Source organism: Siniperca chuatsi, linkage group LG1 (assembly GCF_020085105.1).
Source record: "Siniperca chuatsi isolate FFG_IHB_CAS linkage group LG1, ASM2008510v1, whole genome shotgun sequence".
Taxonomy (NCBI): domain Eukaryota; kingdom Metazoa; phylum Chordata; class Actinopteri; order Centrarchiformes; family Sinipercidae; genus Siniperca; species Siniperca chuatsi.
In genome coordinates this window covers 2,992,502-3,015,386 of record NC_058042.1, presented here as the reverse complement: position 1 = coordinate 3,015,386, position 22,885 = coordinate 2,992,502, and the positions used below count along the sequence as shown (strand labels likewise).

Here is a 22,885-nt window from a genome sequence, read left to right as displayed (position 1 = left end):
ATCTCTTTGTTGGAAGGATCCTGAGCATCTGCAGGAAACCCAGTTTAAGAGGGAGCCATACAAACTTCACAAAGAAAGAACCAGGCTGAGATTTGGACTGGACCTTGTTGCTGTGTGATGACAGTGCTAACCATCATGCCTCAGATTTGAGAAAATATTTTTTTTTAAAAAGCCATGTAACATTTTGAATGCCATTGCTAAGGATTAACAGGAAACATGAAAACAGGTTCAACAGGTTAAAGACAAACAGCTCAGGTGATTTGGAGACTATTAATTGTCAGCATGTGTAAACGTGTGTGCGAATACGTCTTTCTGTGTGACAGAAGCCCCATTTACACCTGGTGTTAAAGGGACAGTTTGCCATTTTGTGTTTTAAATATGCTTAATTGATTTCTTGCCAAGAGTTAGATGACAGGATCGACACCACTCTCATGTCTGTTAAGTATGAATCTAGAGCCAGAAGACAATTAGCTTAGCTTACCATAAAGACTCGAATCAACTAGCCTGGCTCTGTCCAAAGTTCAACATCTGCCACTGGGACCCTGCCCTGGTGGTTTAGGGATTAAGCACCCATCATGAACCGCAACATCCCTGGTTCGTGCCCTCCCCTCATATCCCGTCATCTCTCTACTGTCGGCCATGTAATTAAATCCCAAAAATATAATTATAAAAATACATCTGCGGTAAGCATCGCCGAGAGCTCTCTTTTTCATGTTATATCTTGTTTGTTTAATCCGTACACAAACATACAAATGAAAATGTGTTGTTTTAAGGGGCGTTATGTGCTGTAACTATTTCTTGGCCGGGCACAGTGACTTTGTTGTGTGTAAATGGAGTCCGAGTGGCAAAGTACAGGTGTACCCAGCCCGATGCATGCTGGGAAAGGCAGTAATTTCTTTTTCTGTTAGCAAGGAAGGACACTGTCCCACGGCTCAAAAATTCGAAAAAGATAAAAACCATAAAAATGGTCATTTAACGCATCCCACTAAAAACCCCATATTGCTTAATGGAATGAAAACTCAAAAGCAAAAACAGCTTTATCATCATCTGTGTCACTTGTTAAAAGTGAAAGGCTGAACTTTATCTAACATCCCCTCCAACTCATTTTGTGAGGATCACTTGTGTATCACAGTATGAATACTGCATCATACATCAGGTAGGGATTGTGCTAGGAGAAGACGGGCTGACAGCTTGGAGACTTTAGCTCCTCCATCCCACAGATATGATGTGCTGCTGCTCTGGTTCTCTGTTATGCGACTGATTCCTCTCTAACAGGCGGCTTGACTTGCATAAATATGTGCACAGGAACAAATGAACATCACATAAATGAAAAAGAATGCCTCTTTAGTCACTGCATCTGCATGATGGGACTTATATGCACACATGCAAAGCAAGCTCATACACACACACACACACACACAACTAATCCTGCAACACACACTATTTTAACTAAACTGTGTTTTAAGGCTATGAGGTGCAATTTAAAATCAGCACAGTGCACAAAAAGTGAAGTGCTGAGTTTTTAAAGTTGCAAGGAAGTATGCGAGCAGTAAGGAAAAGTGAGTACAGTGGATGCAGGAGTTAGACTGGCCTCAGTGAAGCTAGGCTTTATGGTACATAGAGGGGTCGTCTTCTCTAAATTTATAGTGGCAGTGTGTTAACATTTTACAGCTTTTTTCTTGCATTAGGACAGGAATCCTCTGAGCCACATGTACTTGGCACTGCACCCCGAGTAAAGATTTATACTAGTGGATGGTAGTTTCTGCCTGTAATACTGAAAGCTTTACGTTTGCGCAGAAATACAGTAGACACTGAACAGGACTGGTGTATTTCACCTGTGGCAAATGTGTTTTATTGTGATGAGTATTTGTTTGTGCTAGTTTCCATGAAGACAGGAAAATGTTTATTAAAAGGTAATATAGGTTTAGACCAAGCACTGTCAAATTAGAAACACTGTTCAGTATTAAAAATATCAAAGATTTAACTAATTTAGTGCTTAAACAAAACAGGTTGCAGGTTTGTGTCTTCTAAAACAACATATATGATCGTTCAAACACAACTCATATGATCTGCCGTCTCTGTGGTTATGGTTAGCCAGTTAGATTCAAGATTAAATACTTTATTGCCATTTCAACACAGTTAATAGGAATTTGGTTTGGTGAGTTCATATAAAACAAAAACTAATTATTCGTTAGGTAATTGTCAAGAATAAGATCAGGAAAACGACGGCTGTCATGTTTAAAGGAATAGTTAGACATTTTGAGAAATGCACTTTGTTGCCGAGAGTTGGAGGAGAAGATTGATGCCTCTCTCATATCTGTTTGTTAAATATGACACTAGAGCCATGTGTCGATGTGTAGCATGTAATCGTAACGTCTCCGGTTTGATTCTGGCTTCCACCTTTTGACCTTTTCTGTCACCCACCTTGCTCTCTCCCCATGTTTCCTGTCTATACCTGCTGTCAGCTTTCAAATAAAGAGGAACATTGCTTTTAAAAAGACTTCTGCCTTTGTACTTTAGATTTAAAAAGTCATTTTCCAGAGTTTCTTTTTCATATTTAATGTATTCATATTGTGTTCTCTACTGGACATTAGGAATCCCAGTCCATTCACTTTCCCATTTTTCATGTATGTAACCGTGTCTATCTACCTCCTAGAGCGGTGGTTCTGGTTTTTCTGCCTAATGACCCCTTAAAATGAAGCAATGTCAACTGTGAGAGGGTAGAGTATTAGAAACACCTGTCAATATAATGTACTCCTGTCCACCACCACCCGCTACGACCTCAGTAGTAAACATAAAGTAGAATTATTACCTCTCTGACAGTGTCAACAAAAACAGAAAAATTACAAGCTTTGTAAAAGTAGAATTCATGGCAGAGCTGTTGGATTGCATTACAACGTACAGGTGTCCCTAATGAAGTGGCTGGTGAGTGTATATTTGTGTGCAGCAGAACTATATTTTTTCATGTTTCATTCCTGTTAATTTCACGACCCCTCAGATTTATCTTCTGACCCCTTAGGTGGATCTCGACCCTTTTCGTGCCACTGTCCTAGAGGACTGTCATTTGTCATTGTGTGGTTCCACTGTAAACAAAAAAGCAATGAAATGAGGTGGGATGGGGGTCACTCCTGCAATTACAACAGCCTGGACTTTATAATGAGGTAAAAGCCATCAGGATTAATAGTTTCTATAAGTGCACTTGTTAGTGCTATCCAGCACATTTCTGGAAAGACAGAGAAAAAATGTCTTGCAAATACAGGCCCAGATTTTAATAAGAGAGCCAACGACACATGCTCTTGTAATCCTGAAGGAGAGTTGATAAATCATTAAACGGGTGCCTAATCCTTTCATCCTGTGGATCGGAGCAGAAACAGCTACAAGTAGGATTACATCAGCAACGGGTACAAAAAGATGAATAGATACCAAATTAAATAATCACTACCTAATTCTAGCTATTGTCTCAGCATGCTGAAGCAGTCTTCCGTGCCCTTGAATCTCTTGAGCGGCTGCTACGGGATGAATGAGAGCGCAGGTATGAGCAACCCCAGAATGAACAGCGGTGAGGCCGACTGTAAGTGCACACCTGACGTCTTTCTCCAGTGTCTGATCTCTGTGCAAAACTGTCGACAGGGATCATCCCGGGGCGACAGGGATCGAAAATGTAATTGTTCTTGTTCTGAACAGAAAAAGAAGTTTTAATATTTCTCCTCTTGTACTCTGGACATAACATGACGTTCCATTTAGACACACATTTTTAATCATTAGACTTTTTTACGACTAGAGTTGCGACTAAGTTGCTGAATAAATACTTATATAGAAAACATATCTATGAATTAGGGATGTAACCGAATATGAATACATTATTCAGATATGAAAAGATGATGCTCTCTGCACGGATATGAACAGCATCCATTTTGCAGTAATATTCATTTGTTCCCCAACTGACATAATTTGCCACAGACACCACTTCTTCTCAGTGTCACAAGTCAGTCAAATCACAGATATTATCGAGGATATTGTCTCAATTATCAGATGCAGACTTTTTCTTCAGTAGTAGTCCAGGTGGTTGTTGTATGTACAGTGCGAATAGGGACTGCTAGTAGCGTAGCCAAAGCAGCATGACTCTTCATAATGCAAATTTGCCAAAAAGTGTAAACAAATATAGGCTATAGGCTAAAAACACACAGGTAGAGATCATTTTAAGTTCAAGATACAGACATTTGGTGTGGTTCATCCTCAATAACTTTTCAGCCATTTTCACCAGATGTGTTTTGCAGTGCAGGATGAAGCTCGACTAATGTTGCACAGATGTTATTTTTGCATCGTGCTCTGATAATGAAACCTGGCTGACACCTTGCGTGATTTGACAGACAGGAAAGTGATGACACAAATTTTTGTCTCATTTCTTTGCATAGACACTTCAAACCAACTTTATTTTTTATCTGGACCTCCTTCAGTTTTATACACAACCTCCAGGTATCACCCAACCCAATTCTGACCTAGACAGTTCACTTTTTATCATTTTAGACAGACAGACAGACAGACAGACAGACAGACAGACAGACAGACAGACAGACAGACAGACAGACAGACAGACAGACAGACAGACAGACAGACAGACAGACAGACAGACAGACAGACAGACAGACAGACAGACAGACAGACAGACAGACAGACAGACAGACAGACAGACAGACAGACAGACAGACAGACAGACAGACAGACAGACAGACAGACAGACAGACAGACAGATAGATAGATAGATAGATAGATAGATAGATAGATAGATAGATAGATAGATAGATAGATAGACAGACAGACAGATAGATAGATAGATAGATAGATAGATAGATAGATAGACAGACAGACAGACAGATAGATAGATAGATAGATAGATAAAATGAGGGTCTAAACAGGTTAAACTTCCGGTGTAAATCTGAATGCAGAGCATTTGAAATAAACAGGTATAGATAATAGCTTTTCGTTACACCCCTACTGTGTATGTTATTTTGCATTACTGACACATAAAAAAAGGGAAGAGAGAAACAGCATTAATGGGAATTATAGGATTACAGAATGAATGTTTTTGTTTTAGGATGTGATCAAAAATCACATTTATATCAGATCTGCTGTGGAGATGTGACGAGTGGCGGAGGTTGCGGTGGAGGGAGGTGGGCGACTGAGAGGGGAGGGGGTAAAGGTCGAAGCAGGTTGATGGGTGACGAGGTCACAGACAGCCAAGCTGCTGGGGTTCAACGGCCAGAGAGGTTGAGGGGGCAAAATAAAAGAGAGGACAGAATGAGTTGAACCGAGACTGAAAAAGGGAGGAATCATACTGGCAAGACATTAAATGGCCTCAGGCTGAGATGAAAAACAACAAAAGGTTTCCTGCGCCTGCAAGACAGGGAACTTCAACAAAAGATGTGTTCAATTTAGGGTGCGTACCTTAAAAAAAAGTCTAAACAGTAAACATGTACTACATAATTACATGTTTATTTAAAATATACAGACAAACAGGAATTTAAAATCAGAGCACTCACAAAACAGCCAGAAAACACAAAGAGGAAAGCCCTCTAATCAAATTAGCAGCCCTCATTCTTTCTCTGTCGGGGGAACCTTTCAATTAGCTCAGGCTGTGCATATCACACAACAAAAGACCTGTCCGAGGCCGTTAACGTTAGCGGACCAGGCAGGCATCTCTTCATAGTTAACACTGAGGAATTAGCTTCCGGCAATCAAACTACTCAGCCAATGGTGTGTGTGTGTGCGTGTGTGTGTGTGTGTGTGTGTGCGCGTGGTGTAGGCAGCATCACACAATGGAGTTGAGGGGTATTTGTCTAGGTCTCCTGGGAGAATCTAATAAAGTTGTTTACAAGCAGATGTTGAATAAAGACACACAATACGCTCCTCCTTCCCCTCCCCATCCCTCAGGCAAACCCATTCACTTCCTCTCCACAATAATAAAAGGCAACACTGCCCTATAGAATTTACCATCTAGGGTGGATAATTGATTTCTTTTGCTGGATCAAAGATGGTATACAGAGATATTCTCTTTCTCTCACAAACATTGACATTGTTCCTGACTGGTTTAAATGCTGATTTTGGACTTTTAAGCTCAAGCTTCACAACTATATTTTCAGGATCTCACTTTTATCTGCATGTGTTTGTGTGCAGGTGGACAGATGGACCGGGAAGGCATACTGAGAAACTGTTATTGCAATAACAATGATTTTCTTATAAAGAGCATAAAGGAAACATCCAGTCGGTTGACCGCCTCCCAACACTTCTTCACCCTTGCCACATGAAATCCAGCTGGTAGTCTAGCTCGCTTTGGGCTCTTTATTGTGTAATGGGATTCATTTTTACAGAAATGTTCAGACACATCCATAAACAGCCAACGTACATACACAAATACTAATACAAATGTAACTGGCTAGAGGCAAAATTAAAAGACAGCCCATCTTATCTGTCCTTTCAATATACACGTGCATTTCCACTGTGAGACGCTAAAAACTAATGTTTCAGGTGGAGTCTGTGAAAATAATACATTTAAGTAAGAGTCAAATACTGTGCCAGCTCTTCTTCTCTAAAAGGCTGCTTCTTCCCTGTATGAGTACGCGAGGTTCACAAGTTCACTACGGCTGTGTTTTGGAGAAACTAAGGTTGTTTTTGGAACTTTAATGGTGGCACATACATGACACCGCGAGCCCAGCAGGCTGTATTTGTGCGCATACATTTATAAATCATGCTCTCAAATGACTAATTCGCGCTCTCACGTTACTTAATTTGGGCTCTGGAATAAATCATTTCTGAGCGCAAACGAACAGAACATAACATTAAATAATATTGTCGATTTCTTAACATTATGTTTAAGGGATGTCGGACATAAGGCAACATTGTTAAAAGGACAAAAATTTAAGTATATCTACGTATCTAAGCAGCTCATTTAGACTGTCAGTGGCCTGACAATCTACTCAATCTGCCACTAACACTCTACATCATGTTACTGTAGCAGTAGGAACTGAAGTTGTGTCTACTCTAGTCAGTCAGAGAGCGTCTGGGTAATTAATTCCTTCATATTTATATCGCTATCTCAGATTCATTAAATTTGTCCTATTTTTACTCAATTATGCTACACTGGATGTTGTTTCAGCAGTGCTGATCAGCTTTGGTTAGCTGCACACATATAACTGGGAATGTATTAGTAAATAATTGCCTATTTACACATCCTGCAGACACAGACCGACAGTAGCATTCATCTCTCCTTTTAGCTCTTTACACATCTCCAGGTCTCCTGTCACATAACACATCACATATGGTAATTTGATCCAGTGTTGCTATAAAAATATTGATTAGTGCACAGAGATACGTGGATACGTACACCTGTTGCCTGTTAAAAAAATGTTGTGTTCTCCCTTAAACATATGTTTAATGTTAACAATTGTTTAACATTCATTTGTGCACAAACAATAAGTAATTTGAGAGCATGAATTATTAATTTATTTTTGGGGGTTTTTCCCTACGTGGTACCTGCCGGCTGTGTATGACACGAAGACCAAGTAGGAGGAGTGAAAGTTTGAGCCACCGCAGAGCCGTTGTCCAAATAAAGAATACATTTAGTAAAGAGGAATTCACTTGAATCGTTGGGACTTGAACGGCACGTCTGAACCACGGCTATCTGAAGTCCCTTTGGAGCACAGTGTAATGTTACTCTTGTGTTTGGCGACACCGCGACTTTGCTACTTTTCTAGAGTATCAAAACAAATACAACGGCAGGATGAGCCAAACTCAATACAAACAGATTGAATTAACTGTTTAAATAGTGTGAATCATCTGATCATGAAACGTCTGGTCCCGCTAGCTAGCGGCAGAGCCTAAGAATGGCAATGTGAGTTGATGAGCCAGTTGGTGTGTTCAAGACTTTGAGAGACTGATGAGATAAATAGATGTGTGAGAGAACTAGAAGCAGGGGGTGCGTGCTTTGTGAGCTTCTCTAACAATTAAGAACAGAAGCTGAAGGCTGGGTTTACAGTTAAATAAAGAATCAAATGTATGCGTCGTATCAGTTTTGAGTGAACATCTGTTCGGCCTAAATGTCTGACGCTCTGTTTGATGTAAGAGTTCAAACAAGCTTCAAACTAAAATAACTGCGTAGAGAAATATTGGGTTTTATCTCACTAACCAACTTTTTGTAACGACAGATCCACCCCACGTACCTGGGAATAAAGCTACACACAAGCCACGTGCAACTCATCTGTTGATAAGGTGAATGTGACAAATATCACAAAGATATCCTTTTTTCAGAAATGTAAACGGTCTCTTGCACTGAAAATAAAAGGCAACAGAGGGAAAATGAGCCATAGCCTGATTTGCCGGACGATGCACTGAATGACCCAAGAAGACACTATTGTTCAAACAACATATCTTCAGAATAAAGCTCAGATTTTTCAGTTTTAAGAGATATCTGACAAGATCTAACTCCATATTAGCAGACGTTTTGTGCTTGCAGCTTTTGTTTCCAGTTTTCTATTTTTTTCCCCCCTTCTGTTTACATTGATTTCAAAGCTCTGTGTGTTAAAACTTTAAGTAGAAATGGATCCACTTTGTAACAGAGCCGGATTGATCTAACTTTGACAGCTCTAACAGCAGATACAGATAACTGCCTGTCGCGAGTGAAAAGATAACGACCGAGATTGAATCACTGTTCCACAAGATACACTGCAATTTTAACAAGCCTGGATACTCTGTGTGTATCAAGTGGAAAAAGTTTGAAATAACAATGCAGATGACAGGAAAATGATTTTGTTTGTTGCAGAGACGTTATGCAGAGCACATGTTCCTCTGTGGTGGAAATATTTCAAATCCAGCTGTATCCTGGAGATGCTGTCTGATAGGACAGTGTTGGATATGGTTTTATTGCCACTTAATCAAACACAATGTGCATTTGCAGCATTATAAGACCACCGTTACCTCACATACATAAGAAGAGAGCAATGTGTGTTAATTCTTATGAAAAAAGTAACATTTTTATTCAGTCAGAATGTGAACCAAGTAATTTATTTGGTCTTTTTATCACTGTTTTATAATACAAAGTATTATGAAAAGCTCTGTGCCTTCCAGCAGCAGAGAATCAAGTATTTAACAGGACTATTATATAAAAATAAAGTGGTCATAAGATACATTTGTTATATGCTGCTGATTAAATTTGGATTATTACTTTTTCTGGACAGACATCTATAAGATGAGAATTTGCAGTTCTTCGAGTTTACAACTTATTATAACATGGCCACTGAGAACATACATCCAGTATAACTGCACACCTCTGACACTGTTTTCTGTTCTGTAAGAACGAACCAGTATTAAAACCGCACTAATAAATATTTGTATATAAGCAATGGATCAAGTTTTAGCTCATTGTTTTGGTTTAGAAGCCCACAACTCTACTCTAATCAACCTCGTTTCCAGCTGCAGCAGGCAGCTGTTTTCAGAGAAAAAGCTCTGATAAACCCACTGTACACTACCTGCTCAGCACCAAGCATCAGAAAGACAAAGTTAGAGACTAGCTAGTAAAGCTCATAAAGAACCAAACCAAAGTTAAAAGGAAAGTAAATACTGGACTTGAATTCGTCAGGTGGACAGAAACACGACTTTAAATGAAAGCTAATGTTGCTCCGGAACTTTCTCCTATCTAAATATTTGCATAGCAATAAGGAGATAATATGTCGACGCTGTGTTTTTAGCTTGTTCTGTTGCCCCCCAAATGAGCAAAAATAAATAAATAAAAAATCAATTAACGCAGCTAGAAATGTAGGTAGCATTGAGTGTGTTCACAGTTAGAAAGCAGATAATTTGTGACATTTCTCTGTATGTGTGTGATGAAAACAGATTTGAATATTGTAGTTTTCAGCAATCTTCCCCCTGTTGCACTAGCTACATGTTGTCAAGCAATGCAAGAAGCAGAAATTCTAAAAAATGCTATTTCATGATCTTCTTTGTTAACCATTACCATAGCTGTGGAGCCTTCACCTTGTCAGGTATTATTCCTTCCAGGTAGCACGTCATTTTATTATCTTATATTATATTTATAAAAATATCTGTTCAGCTGGCTTTATACAAACACAAAAGGTGCACAGGAATCAACGCAACTTACGAACACACAGGTTTCCACTTTCATAGAAGCCTGGGCAGCACTGAGAGCGTCGCCTGTACATGGTCCTCACGCCTCGTCTGTACGCCGTCTTGTAGCTGATCCTGTACATGTGACACACACACACACGGACATTGCATTGACTTACATTAATTTCCTGGAGACTTACCGTAACCATAACCGCTACTTGCCTAACCCTAACCTTAAACCAAGGCTTCACCCTAAAATTGAATTATTTATGTTATGGGGAGTTGTGGTTTGTCCCCAAAAGGAAGAAGGCGAGTCCCCACAATGTGTAAACAGATTTATGTCCCCACAACATAAGTAATATATGTCCACAGACACACACACACACACACACACACACACACACACACACACACACAGAGTGAGGAGTGCTGCTGTGATGTGATCTGGTCTGATTATGTGATTATAGTCGAAAAATGAAAGGCCGTCACTTGTCTATCATAAGAACGGTTTTGCCACTGGTTGAGTTCAATTAAACAACTTAAGTAAGGTTCTGATTAAAGTGACATTACATTTCCCATTTTCACTTTAACTGAAAGTTGATGTGTCTTTTTTATATTTTTCTTCAGGCTTTCTTTTAAAAAAAAGTAACTACATTTACTAAAAAGTTTAAAACAACAATTCACCTGTTATGGTGCTGTTAAGAATGAGGCCCCATAAAAACATACTAAAAATTTGTTTACATCACTGCACTTCTAAAAGGCGAGCGACACTAAACCTTTAAGGGAGTTTCTTCCACTCGTTCAAGGACGCTGATGTTGTCTGACATTTCAGCTTAAGATCAATGACTCAGCTCTTAGCTGGAGGAGCTAAACTGGTGGCTATAAAGCTTAATGTGGTAATTAAAGCTGCTACGGCGACGGTCGCTCATCAGAATGACCACATCAGGCAGAGCTGAACTGCCGGTGTTGGGTAGTAGACGCTAGTGACTGACTGCCTCCAAGCTTCAGCAACAGAAGTACATGCAGTACAAGATGTACAGGGTTTGACAAACTCTATATAAGATGGGAACTGGCTGGATAATGTCTCTGACATAAAGTGTGATCAAATGTGATCACATGAATTGTTTTAGTATCTATTTACAGTCCACACTTAACACGCTGAATCAATTCCTTAAAAAAAAAAAAAGAAGCTTTATTTAATCAGGAAGTTTCATTGAGATCAAGATCTCTTTTACAAGAGAACTAAATAGATACATGCAACTAATTAAAACAGTCACAAGTATTATTAAAAATATCAGCAAGTAAAACTCTCAAGTCCCTCAGAGGGACGAACGTCTCTAACTTCAGTTTATTTTGCAAAATCCAGAAAACCAGTCTGTCTCAGTTCAGAGTTGGAATGAAGAACTTTTAAAGTCAAGTCAAGTCAGTTAACTTTTTATGTATATACCACAGTATCAGTGATCACAAATTTGCTTCAAGTGGCTTTACGTCTGTGCAGCATACGACACCCTCTGTCCTCAGACCCTCGATTCAGATAAGAAATAAGAAAGAAAAGCTGTTCTGTGATTTGGTGTCGTTGTTCACTTTGAACTCAACTAAGGATAAAGGTTAAATATCTCAGCAACTTAGATAGCATAGTCTAACACATGTATCACTGACTCCTCTGGATGTCAGTGATGACCTCTGACCTTTTCATATAACTCACAGCGATGAGCACAAGAACTGTCTTGAGTAATGAACTGAATGGCACTCTGCAGGTAGGGTCCAGTGGTTTAAGTGTAGTGGCGGCAGCATGAGCATACAAGTTATCTGCACAGTCCAGTGTAGATAGTACTGTATAGTGGATTGTATGATGGTTTGTCTGCGTAGAAAGGAGAAACAAGCTCCGTTCCAGTATAAGAATCCAATTTGAAAGTTTGTGAACGAGATCTTACCAAATTCTTGAGAACTTGAATGCCGTACTGAATCTATTAGATTTACATTAAGAGTATGGATTGGAGTGGGAACGTCGAAGCTCTGCGTTCTGAAATGGATACATTCTGTCTTTTTGGACTTTAGAGCAAGCTTTAAATTATTATGAAAGGTCTGAAGGTCGTCAAACACAGATCGTAATCTGGAGAAGGCTTGGTTTAGTCGGAAACAGCAACTTGAGAATGTCTGGGTTTTTTTTTTTTATTTAAGCCATTTATCAAACACAAATGCCAAACATTTCTTTGGTTCCAGCTTTTCAAATGTGAGGATCTGCTACTTTACTCCGTTTTATATCACAGTAAAAGGAATTTTGGACTGTTGGTCAGACAAAATGAGAGAGTTGAAGGTGTCACCTTGGGCTTGGAGAAATAGTGCCAGGAATTTTTCTAAATTTTCTGACATTTTATGGACAAATTTATTAATTGGTTAGTGAAAAAATAATCAAGAGATTAAATGATAGTGAAAATAATCATCCGTTTCTGCACTAGTCTACACTGCAGCTTTAGCTTTAGCAAATGATGCGTTGCTGTCTGTGTCCATACCTGTGTCTGGTGCATTTGAACCAGTTGAGGATGTCGGTGCAGCGGGTGTAGTAGACCTGGTCAAATGGATGAGCGTAAGACTCCTGCACAGTCACTGCATAGCTAGTGGGATAGAAAATACAACCGCCGATTAACAGGACGACTAGAAAGAGCTGATAAGAACACATGCACAACTCAGTTTCTAATCTTGAATAAATATTTGTCATTATCAAATCAACAAACCAGCGTGCCGCACACTCCAACATCAAATTCAAGGATTGTTACAATTACTCTCAAGGCTTCGAGGAAATCTCAAAATGGCATTATAGCGGAGTAGGACACAATATTTCTAAAAGCTAAACATCACAGAGGTAAAGTTTTTTTCTCATGATGTTATCAAGTCAATGTTTCCTTTTAAAGCAGATCATCAGGATGTGATGTATTGATCCCAGAACACGGTGTGTCCTTGTAGTGCTATTTTTTAAAATCTGAAAAATGTTTAAAAGCCATCGATTCTTCTTTAAAAGCTTTATTTTATTTTCCTAAAAACCACAAACTTTCAGGATTTTCAAGAATCCCGACATAACTTAACTTTTTATTTCTATGCTTTTTCTGTTGTCCAATAACAACAACAACAACAATACACACCTGACCTGGGAGTTTGTTCTCAGTGTGTTTTCACATGTGCTGAATAAAGGTTACTGAACTGAGTCTAACCTTTAGCAAGAAGTGAAAACTGTAATAGTCATCAGAGGTAATATCCATTTCCACAATTCCTACTGATTATACTGAGAGATTATCAATCAGAGCACCTGCACTCTGTGTTGCTCGCATCAGAAATGACATTGTGCTTTTACTGAGCGTAGCACTGAGTGGCGAGACCACTCTAGCAGTCACATTACCATCGCTCTGAATTTACGACCCCAGTATGTCCCCAGGAGTAAACCTTTTCCCTTTTGCTTTTGATTATTGGCAAACCCTCAGTCTTGATTTGTGGCGGCAGGGAGTCCATTAGTTCACTGCAGCGTTTAGACCGGTGTCATTTCACTTTCAATACTGGAGAAGAGACTGCATTGGGGAAACTGACCTCTCCCAGTGGCTGCACACATTGGGGTCATCCGGGTTGAGGGACGAAGCCAGAGAGATCAAGCCGAACAGGTTGAGCCACAGCAGGGCTTGCGGGGAAACCCCACCGGCCCCCATTGTCCTCTTCCCTCCGTCCTTGGGGAAGCAGAGAGACACAGTGAGGAACAAGATTTCATCTTTAAAAGGCTGTGGTGTCGTGTGCATGAATCAGAAAAGAGATACAAGGACTACTATTACCCTAAAATTAAAATGTGCAAAATTGAATAAAACTGCACAAAACATAACGCTGGCATCAACGCTTCAGGAACAGGCAGCCATTTCTTTGCAATCTCCAGAAATAACAAGGAAAAGAAAAAAAGATGGGAGGGAAATCTTCACTAACTCAACAGTGTGTTGGTGCTGCTCTTCTAACCAGTCCATCTTTATAAATAACTGCACCTGACCTCATTGTACTCATGGGCAGTGGAGGAAAGTAACTAAGTACATTTACTCAAGAACTTTACTTAAATGGAGTTTTGAGGCGCTTGTACTTTATTTGAATATATCCATTTTCGGCTACTTTCTACTTCTACTCCGCTACATTTCAGGGAAGGGAAATATTGTACTTTTTACTCAGCTACATTTACCTGACAGATAGTTACTAGTTACTCTTAAAACTTCATATATATAAAAAAAATAAATCAACATATGATAAGCTTGTGATCCCTCACTATAAAGCAGTGCCACGTTCACCATTGCTCATAGGCTGCAGCCCATTTGGCTGTGCTGGCGTGCTGCAATGGCAGGGAAAGGTGCTTAAAAAGGAGTGCAGGCAGCATACGAAGCAGTAGGTACGATGTTGAATCTGTCAGCTAAGAATCAAACAGCAGCAGGTGGTGGAGATGTTGTGGTAAACTTTAATTTAATCTTTTCACAGCTTTTACGTGTTTACAGAGACAGTACAGTACTTTACATTTGGATTCCGCCACTTCAAGCCATATCAAATCTGTCTTTAGTAGTACAGTAGATATTATCTATCTATCTATCTATCTATCTATCTATCTATATCTATATATATATATATATATATATATATATATATATATATATATATATATATATATATATATGGCCTATCAGGTCCAAAATGTTAACAAAAACATAAATATTCATCTCTTATATTGTTCAACAACAACAATGCCTCAGTTCAATGTTCAATACTGTAGCATAAACATAATGAAAATGTTAAATTTCTCAGTATCTAACTTAATTACATCTCATTTCATCACTTAACCACTATCCAATTACATCTGAGACCCCACCTGCTCATACTCCACATGAAAGTGGTTCTTTTGAGGAGTGCTTCCTCTTTAAGCACCAGCACAGGGATGGACTCCACAAAGGACAAAAACTCTGAAAGAACAGGTGATGTCTTTGATAAAAGTGTGTCTCTCTCTCTTGGCATTTTCTTTCTTACCAAAAAGGGTTAGCATGTGGAAAGAATTTGTTAGGGAGTGGGTGTAAACCAGTGTGGAAGGAAAAATAATATAATTGCTGTAATTCACGAGAGTAGCGCAGAGCGGACCACTGATAAAAACGAATCAATGGGACTAATGAGATCAAATTGATACAGCAATTTTAAAAACAACATCAACAGGCTATGTCACTGTCGGTGGGCAATGTCATATTACAAAAGCAACAGGGAAAGCAATGCAAGTAGGGTGCAAATATGGAGGTTTCCTAAAATGTGAACAATATAAAACCCGATTCACAAGGCAATGAAACTTCTGCTTGGGGTGATGCACTGTTATTTTCTGCGGAGCACAGGGAGGGTGGCTGAATGCACGTCAGGAGAAAAGAGTGCTGTTTAAAAGTTGAAATCTCCTGTACTTCATGCAAATAAAATAGCAGGGCACGCAAGCAGTGCTGAGAATGCCAATCAGCAAACGCAGCACTGCAAGCAACAACTCAATGTGGGCTTGTGTGTCTGACACAACCAATCTTGTTTCCACAGAAATCACTCACTGCTTTACATAAAAGGTTAGCTACAATAGTAAAGACAGCAGCAGGGAAACATCACTCTTTACTGAAGCTGTCATTTTTTTTTTCCTCAAATGGGAAAAACTGAATCTCAGTGCAAAAGAATTTAAAGGTGGCATCGATTTTTAGCTTCATAGATATTGTTATTGTTACATGTGTCACCACCTTTACGGCTATGATGCAAGGGGAGAATTTAAGGCAAAACAGATGGAAATTTCTGACAAAATTATTACCAAAACCAGTTTTTTTTCACGTCAGTCTGAATTCAAAACAACCTATTTCCAGTGAGGCGCCTACATCTTCAAAATGTTTGCACAATGAATGTTTCCTGGGAGTGTTGTTGACGGCAGTTGTGGGCATGACAGTGACATAAGACTCCACAGCGGACCGATTCCTCATGCCATCGGGCCATTTCAGCAGCACACTCACTGACAGCGCTGGAAAATCATGGTGATGATGAATAAACCCCTGAGTGACAGAGGTGGTACGAGCCAAATTCTCCCACCCACGCTGTCCCGTAAAGGAATGACATTATGATGTTCATTTGTGGACAACTGGTGGAGTGTTCTCATTATGTGTAATATGAGTGAGGCCATGAGGAGACACTGAGAAGTCAGACAAGCTGGATGTTTTTTTTGTTTTTTCTTAAAGGCGTCTGCTATGTGGACACAGGCTGCAGACAGGTATAATTAAGGTGAAGCGGTGAATCAGCCTCCACAAGATGAATCAATGGTGATGACGTAAACAACTGCATCGCTGACAAAAGTCTGATAATGGTAATAATTACATAGTAAAGCAAGAGAGACAGACACGTGTGTGCTGGGTCACGTTTAGACAAGGATAAAAACTAATTCTCAGTGTATTGTTGTTCATTTATTTATTTATTTTGAATCAATTTATTTATTTCATTTTGCCAACATAATGTCCAGTTAGAAAAAAAATCTTATCTTAAAATGATGCTTTACTCTAGCAAGCGAGTTTAGCTAGTTGTCTACCGATGTACAGATATTCAGATGTGATTAAAATCGGGCAATTTTGTGAAATGAGCACAGTAACAAAAAACATACATGAGAAATGCTCCCTACATGAAAATCAGTATTTGACACCAGCAGAAAAGATATTTTTCTCTCAAAAATATTGATCATTGATCATTAATCACAATAACAGAGAATTTTGTGTGGGTGGGAGAGAGGCCTTTGTTTATAATTTGGCAAAATTATTCAGAGCAAAATGACTTGTATCATTGAGTGTTTTTTTCAAAATTCCCAAATAATAAAATGAATGTCCCCAAGGATGAGATCCCATCTTTGGTCAAATTTTGACAAGAATTTACATATCACTCTTCCTCGGAGGAATCCTGACTTAACTAGGTAAACCCTTCAGTTTCAAAACCCATATTAGCCTTCGTCAGAGAAAAAGGGAGAATGCTAAATAAAATGACAAAATCCAACCCGTGTCTCACAACTGGGAGTCAATTCCCACCTGGTGCCAATAATCTTTCTATTGGGAGTTAAATATTCCTTTTTTTGTTAAAGTTTCCTTATTTCAATGTGAAATCCTTAATGTAACTTTTATCGCATTGTTTCAGTTGCCTACATTACCCTTACTTTAACATTCCCCCTGTCCAAAACAGTTAGCTGGTGCTATATGCGAGACAAAAGGTGAAAACAGGAGGTCCGGTTCTTACTATTGTCACATAATTACATTCATAGTTGGAAAACCATCTTCACAATATGTACCCAATAGGTAATGCATGTTTCAGAATTTGGGCTAATTTTACAAATAGTGTTGTGTGTTTTGACTGTGTTGGCTTGCAAGCTAACAAGAAACATTGGCGCGTTTTGGGAAATGGGCTCGTTTGCCTTCTTAATGAAAATTTTATTAAAAGGTCAATATATACCGAATGTCTGTGCATCCTGTATAGAGATAATTCTCAAAAGGTGTTTAGCCTAGCTTAGCAAAGGCTGGAAGTAAGGGGAAACAAGCTAGCTAAGTCAAAGGTAGACTACTATCAAACAGCTCTAAAGCGGTGTACGTTTAGAGGAACTTATTTTACATAATTTAAGCTGACATTATTTTCTGCTGGCAGTTACATCTACATAATATCTAATATTAACGCTAAAACAATCGATTCAGCTAATTTAAAAGCAGCTTAAACCGCTTAGATTAAATTTTAATTGATTGAAAAGATAACAATTCAAACCTAACGTAAGTCAGGAACCAAAAATGCTACCTGGACACACAACATGCAGCTTACCTTGAGCAAAACTGAGTGTGAGGAATGGTAATCTGTTGTGAAACTGAACTCTATCACAAGAAAAAGACCCCCAGTGGATGACGATGGTGGGACAGGACCTCAGGATACCTGTGTTTAAGACAGAGAGGAATACACTAAGAACAAATATATAGTATTATCATGAACACACAGACACACAGTGTATATTCTTATCTTCAAGGGATTCAGATAAAACTTATATTTTTGAAAAGAGAAGTAAGTCTCATGAGTTAGATGGAGCAGATTTTCAGCCCAGATACCGTAGTTTCCCCCCAAATGTTGCATTGCAATAACGTCTTAATCATCACCTTCTAGTTAGATACACCTGAGGACACCGAAACTGCAGAGAATTCACTTCCTCAAATTAATTCAATTTCAGCACATACAGGTACAAGCTTCCATCTGATATTCCTTAGGATTAGACCAAGAGATAATTCAGAACCATCAAACATTCAGTCAGCAGTGGTTTTACCTGAGCTCTGCCATATTTTATCACTGCAGTTCATGAAAAGTAAAAAAATATTAAAAAAACAGCATCACAACGAAAGAACTGCAGAGCTTTGAACTCTATAATGTGTGTGTACAGTATGTGAATGTTTGCCTGCCTGTGTGAAAGTACATTTCCGTTTGTGTGCATGTGTAGACTTTGTGTTCATTGGGTGTTGTTTCTCATAAGCAGCGACTCACAGCGACAGAAAATCAATAAAAACACTGTTATTGTTAGTCAAACAATATTTCCCCGGCCTGATGGATGTCTCAGCATCGGGGTTTTGCAGTGCAGAGCTGTCAGAGAGTGAGCTTAGACAGAGCTGCCAAGATGTGGTACAGACACTGGTATTATAAGTTTATAGGCGAAGAGGATATGATGTATTACAGTAAACAGCACTGGTGAAATAGAGAGACGCCATAATAACCCTATTAGAATGAACGGTCAGGAAACACTCAGATCAGTGGTTTCAGATTGTACTAAGAAATACCGGTTTCTTACTGATGGGTCATCCTATTTCATCTTTCCACAACGTGGGCATAGAAAAGGTTTCTCTCCAGAGAAGAGGCGGTCATTTAGTTCATCTGCTACTTAGACGAGAATCATACCGGATCTACTGGTTTAAAACCTTAACACTTTATGGCGTTTTTGTATTTTTGTACATTTTTGTATTATTGGACTGATCCTCACAGCAAAGGTTAATCAGAACTCTCACTACATCATAAGTTAACGTCTGATATGTACTTAGATAGGCCTAATCGTGTTTTGTAAATAAGTGCTGCATTGTGTGGTTCACAAAGGATTAAACTGAGATACTGGTTTTACCAACAATTTTTGTCAGTATCATCCTGGAATTGTGGGTCTCTAGTCTTGATGTGGTTTGGCCCCAAAACACAAACCTCTACCCCTGTTTAGTCCACTCAGACTGGCTGTTTGACTCCGTTTATAGTTCCCTCCATCCCTTCCCTCCAAGTCGTCCAGTCCATTCCACTAGTGAAAGCCCCGCACAGCAAGATGTTAATGCCATTGTAGGTGTTTGAATATTATTTTAAGAATAAAATTGATTTATAAAAAAGCTGTTGTATCTGTATCTGTAATTGTATATGTGGGCAGATGCCATTTCCCCCCATTAGTAAGGCCTTACAGAATTACAGCAGCTTATGTTAATACTCATTAGGCATTAAAAAAAAAAAGACTCATGTATACGAATGTATGTTCTGTGTTTCACTATGAGACTGGAGATGTAACTGACTGGTTATCCACACATTATAAACAGTGGTCTACTTCATTTATGGTTGAAGTGCTGTTGCAAAGAGACAAGTTAGCAGCACACCACTTCTTCCAGACTGCCATCTATTTGTGTTTGAGACGCAAATTACTGACTAATATTTTGATTTGAGGTACTGTTTATTGGGATTTACAAGAGCCTTGTATTTATATTTATTTATGAAAAATAATATTTATAATATAATAATATATATATATATATAATAATATTTGATGCAAACTATAAAAGGGAAGACTTTAGCTTTCATCCGAGGGAGGTATAAATGTTTTTGTGGGAGGGATTTGGTCTATTTGCCAACTACTGTTGTTGTAGATTGCTGAACTCCATACTTTTGTTTTACAACATGTTTTAGTGTATTTTTGCAAATTGTGCCGCTCTTCTATCAAGGTCTCCTATCATTGTGGTTATTTGGACGGTCAGCTGTAGAAGCAGCCTAATAATCAAGATAATGATGGAGCCTGATATGCTCCTTTGAAATACTGACATTTCAGAAATTGTTTTGTATGCTTTTCCAGTTCTGTGCCTCCCAACACCTCTGCCTGTAAACTTTACAGACAGTTGCTTGAACTTCATGGTAGAGAGTTTCTGCTCTGATCTGCGCTGTTATCTGTCGGACTTCATACAGACAAATGTGTTCCATTAAAATTGATGTTCAGTCAGTTGAAGTGGCCACAAGTGAACCCAAACCCAGTCTTTCAAATTAAACTAAAATTAGCGCCCCGCGGTTGTCGGCCTCCACCAACCAGTCAAGTTGCAGTTTCCATCCACGTCTGTCCAGACTCATAATATACAGTATGTAGTGAACACTTGGAAGGAATTGAATAAAAAAGGTATAAAGTGTATTTTTTGGCTAAATGGAAGTTATCACTATATTATGATACATATGTATTATTTCCAGTGAATATAAATTTTAAACTGATTATTGAAGTATTATCATAGATGTATTGGCTAAACAGGTACACACGTACTTGATCACTATGTAACGAAGGATTCTTATAGAGTATAGCTGCACAAAATGTGCTGCTTTTGTTTTCTCCTGACATTTTTAGATGCAAAGCCTCTCTATGAGCTGTAGGTGAAACTCACTCACAGATCACGATTAGCTAGGCGCGCTCCAATACGTTGTTTGCAGTCACGTGATTCCGATGACGCTCGAAATTCAGAATGAGGCAGAAAGTGAAAGGCAGAATGGACGAGATGGAGGAAAGCCCGTACTCTGCCAGTTATTGTTTACTCATTGTGTCGTCCCAGTCAACGCGTGTGTGTGAAATCTGGAATCGCCCAATTCATTCTTAAATTATGGCTAAAAACCTATTTTGAGGTAACAATGACCTTTGAGTCAAAAGTGTCACCAATTCATTGTCCGACCAACTGAAATATGGTGATCAATTCTTGAGTTTTGGCCAAAAACGTGTTTTGTGAGGTCACAGTCACCTTTGACCTTTGACAACAAAATTCTACTCAGCTCATCCTCGAGTTCAAGTGGACGTTTGTGCCAGATTTGAAGAAATTCCCTCATGGCGTTCCTGAGATATCGCCTTCACGAGAATGGGACAGACGGATGGACGGACGGACAACCCGAAATCATAATAACAAAAACACATTTCTCAATTGAATTTGGAATGTTTTTCGATGGCATTGAAAACTTGAATAAAAATATGTCTGCTTTTGACTTTTTATTGATTTGTAATTCTCTGTTAATATAAAATTCTACTGGGACCTTGTTGTTTAATTTTGTGTAGATCAGTGACAAAACGCCCCAATGAAAATGCAGAAAAAGTCAGGGGGGTTCTGAAAGTGCTGTAGGCATATATGTGCTTTAGTGAAGCATGAAATACAAACACAAAACCAGGTATTTGATGGAAATAATGAAGAATACTGTCACTGCAGCTAGAGAGGAGAACATGTAAAACAAAAAAGGACACATAGGTCCAACAGTTTGGGTTTAATTTACCCGACTCAATACAGTCTAACAAACACATCTTTCCCTGTAACAACTTACTCACTGCATGGCACAATGGATATGCTGTATCTATCCTATGGGCTGCTTCCTGTAATGAACGCTTAGCAAAGGTCATCATCCCCCACAGTATAATTAACAATGTCAATCTCAAGTTTTCCCACATAATGAGACACCAAATGGTCACAAGAAGTTGATTCACATCCACAGCCAGGACCAAAATGTGTTCACATGCTCTGGCTTTTGAGCTACCAAAGACTAGTAAAGCCATGTGCAACCTTACGGACCTTTTAATATGTGACTCAAAGCTTCATTGACCAGTATGCTCCCCTGTGGCCAACACTCAGCTCCACCGTGATGGAGAGTTACAGTTTGCTGACAGTAAAAAGAGACCAGTCAATCTCCTCAATGGTCTCCCAGGGCTCTAAACTAAAACTAATCTAAACTAAAAAATGATGGCAAAGCAGCGCACCGTTTATTGTATCTTAGACAATTTAAAGGGCTACTTCTGTCAAACACACTGAAATGCAACCAAATATGTGTTCAATGATCCTTAATTGTTAATAGGATTGGGCGTAAGTGGGTCATCACGCCTCAACATAAGAAAGATGCTTTATATGTTTCAGCAACGACAACAACAATAACAGACTCAACAGAATTAATTAATTAATTAAATGGTTCATCAAAGAAATATTAACACTACCTCAGATCTTTCAGGCGCAGGATCCTGTTTTCCTCAAACACATTTAATAAATCATGAGCGCTGTCAAAGTACTGTATTTCTTTCCTACAACCAAAACTGACACTAACAGGGAGCATATCTCACAACCAGATGATGACCTTTAGCAAAGAGAGAAAACTAATTACTTGTTTGTAGAGAATACAGTAATTTTAATAATAGAGAAATTTAACTAATCAACACTGTTAAGTCTTCACTCCAGCTGTGCATGGGCTGACTCACCACCACCGCTCAAGTGCAAGGCTTTAGTTAAAAAATCCTGACATGAGCTTGTGAACATGAGCAGCTGTTATTACGATGGTGGAGTTAGTGGACCACAACCTCAGTGACGTCTGCTCGATGTCTTTAAGAGCTACGCTCAATTGGCAATGCACCAATCTGTGAAATCACCCTAATCCGCCCATTCACCCTTCATCTTGCCTT

General features: G+C 39.0%; 1 protein-coding gene across 8 annotated transcripts in view; it reads right to left on the bottom strand.

Moving 5' to 3' along the window:
• Positions 1-22,885, bottom strand: part of LOC122878957 (multiple epidermal growth factor-like domains protein 11) — a 139,741-nt gene that overhangs the window by 92,042 nt on the left and 24,814 nt on the right. For all 8 annotated transcript variants that reach the window (XR_006378604.1, XM_044202534.1, XM_044202524.1 and 5 more), the window contains exons 2-5: positions 17,971-18,078; positions 13,696-13,829; positions 12,630-12,731; positions 10,151-10,251 (exon numbers count right to left, since the gene is read on the bottom strand). Coding sequence is in view for 7 of the 8 variants with exons in the window: in XM_044202534.1 (XP_044058469.1) it covers positions 10,151-10,251; positions 12,630-12,731; positions 13,696-13,811 (319 nt within the window). In the remaining variant the exon portion in view is untranslated. The remainder of the gene's footprint in view (positions 1-10,150; positions 10,252-12,629; positions 12,732-13,695; positions 13,830-17,970; positions 18,079-22,885) is intronic.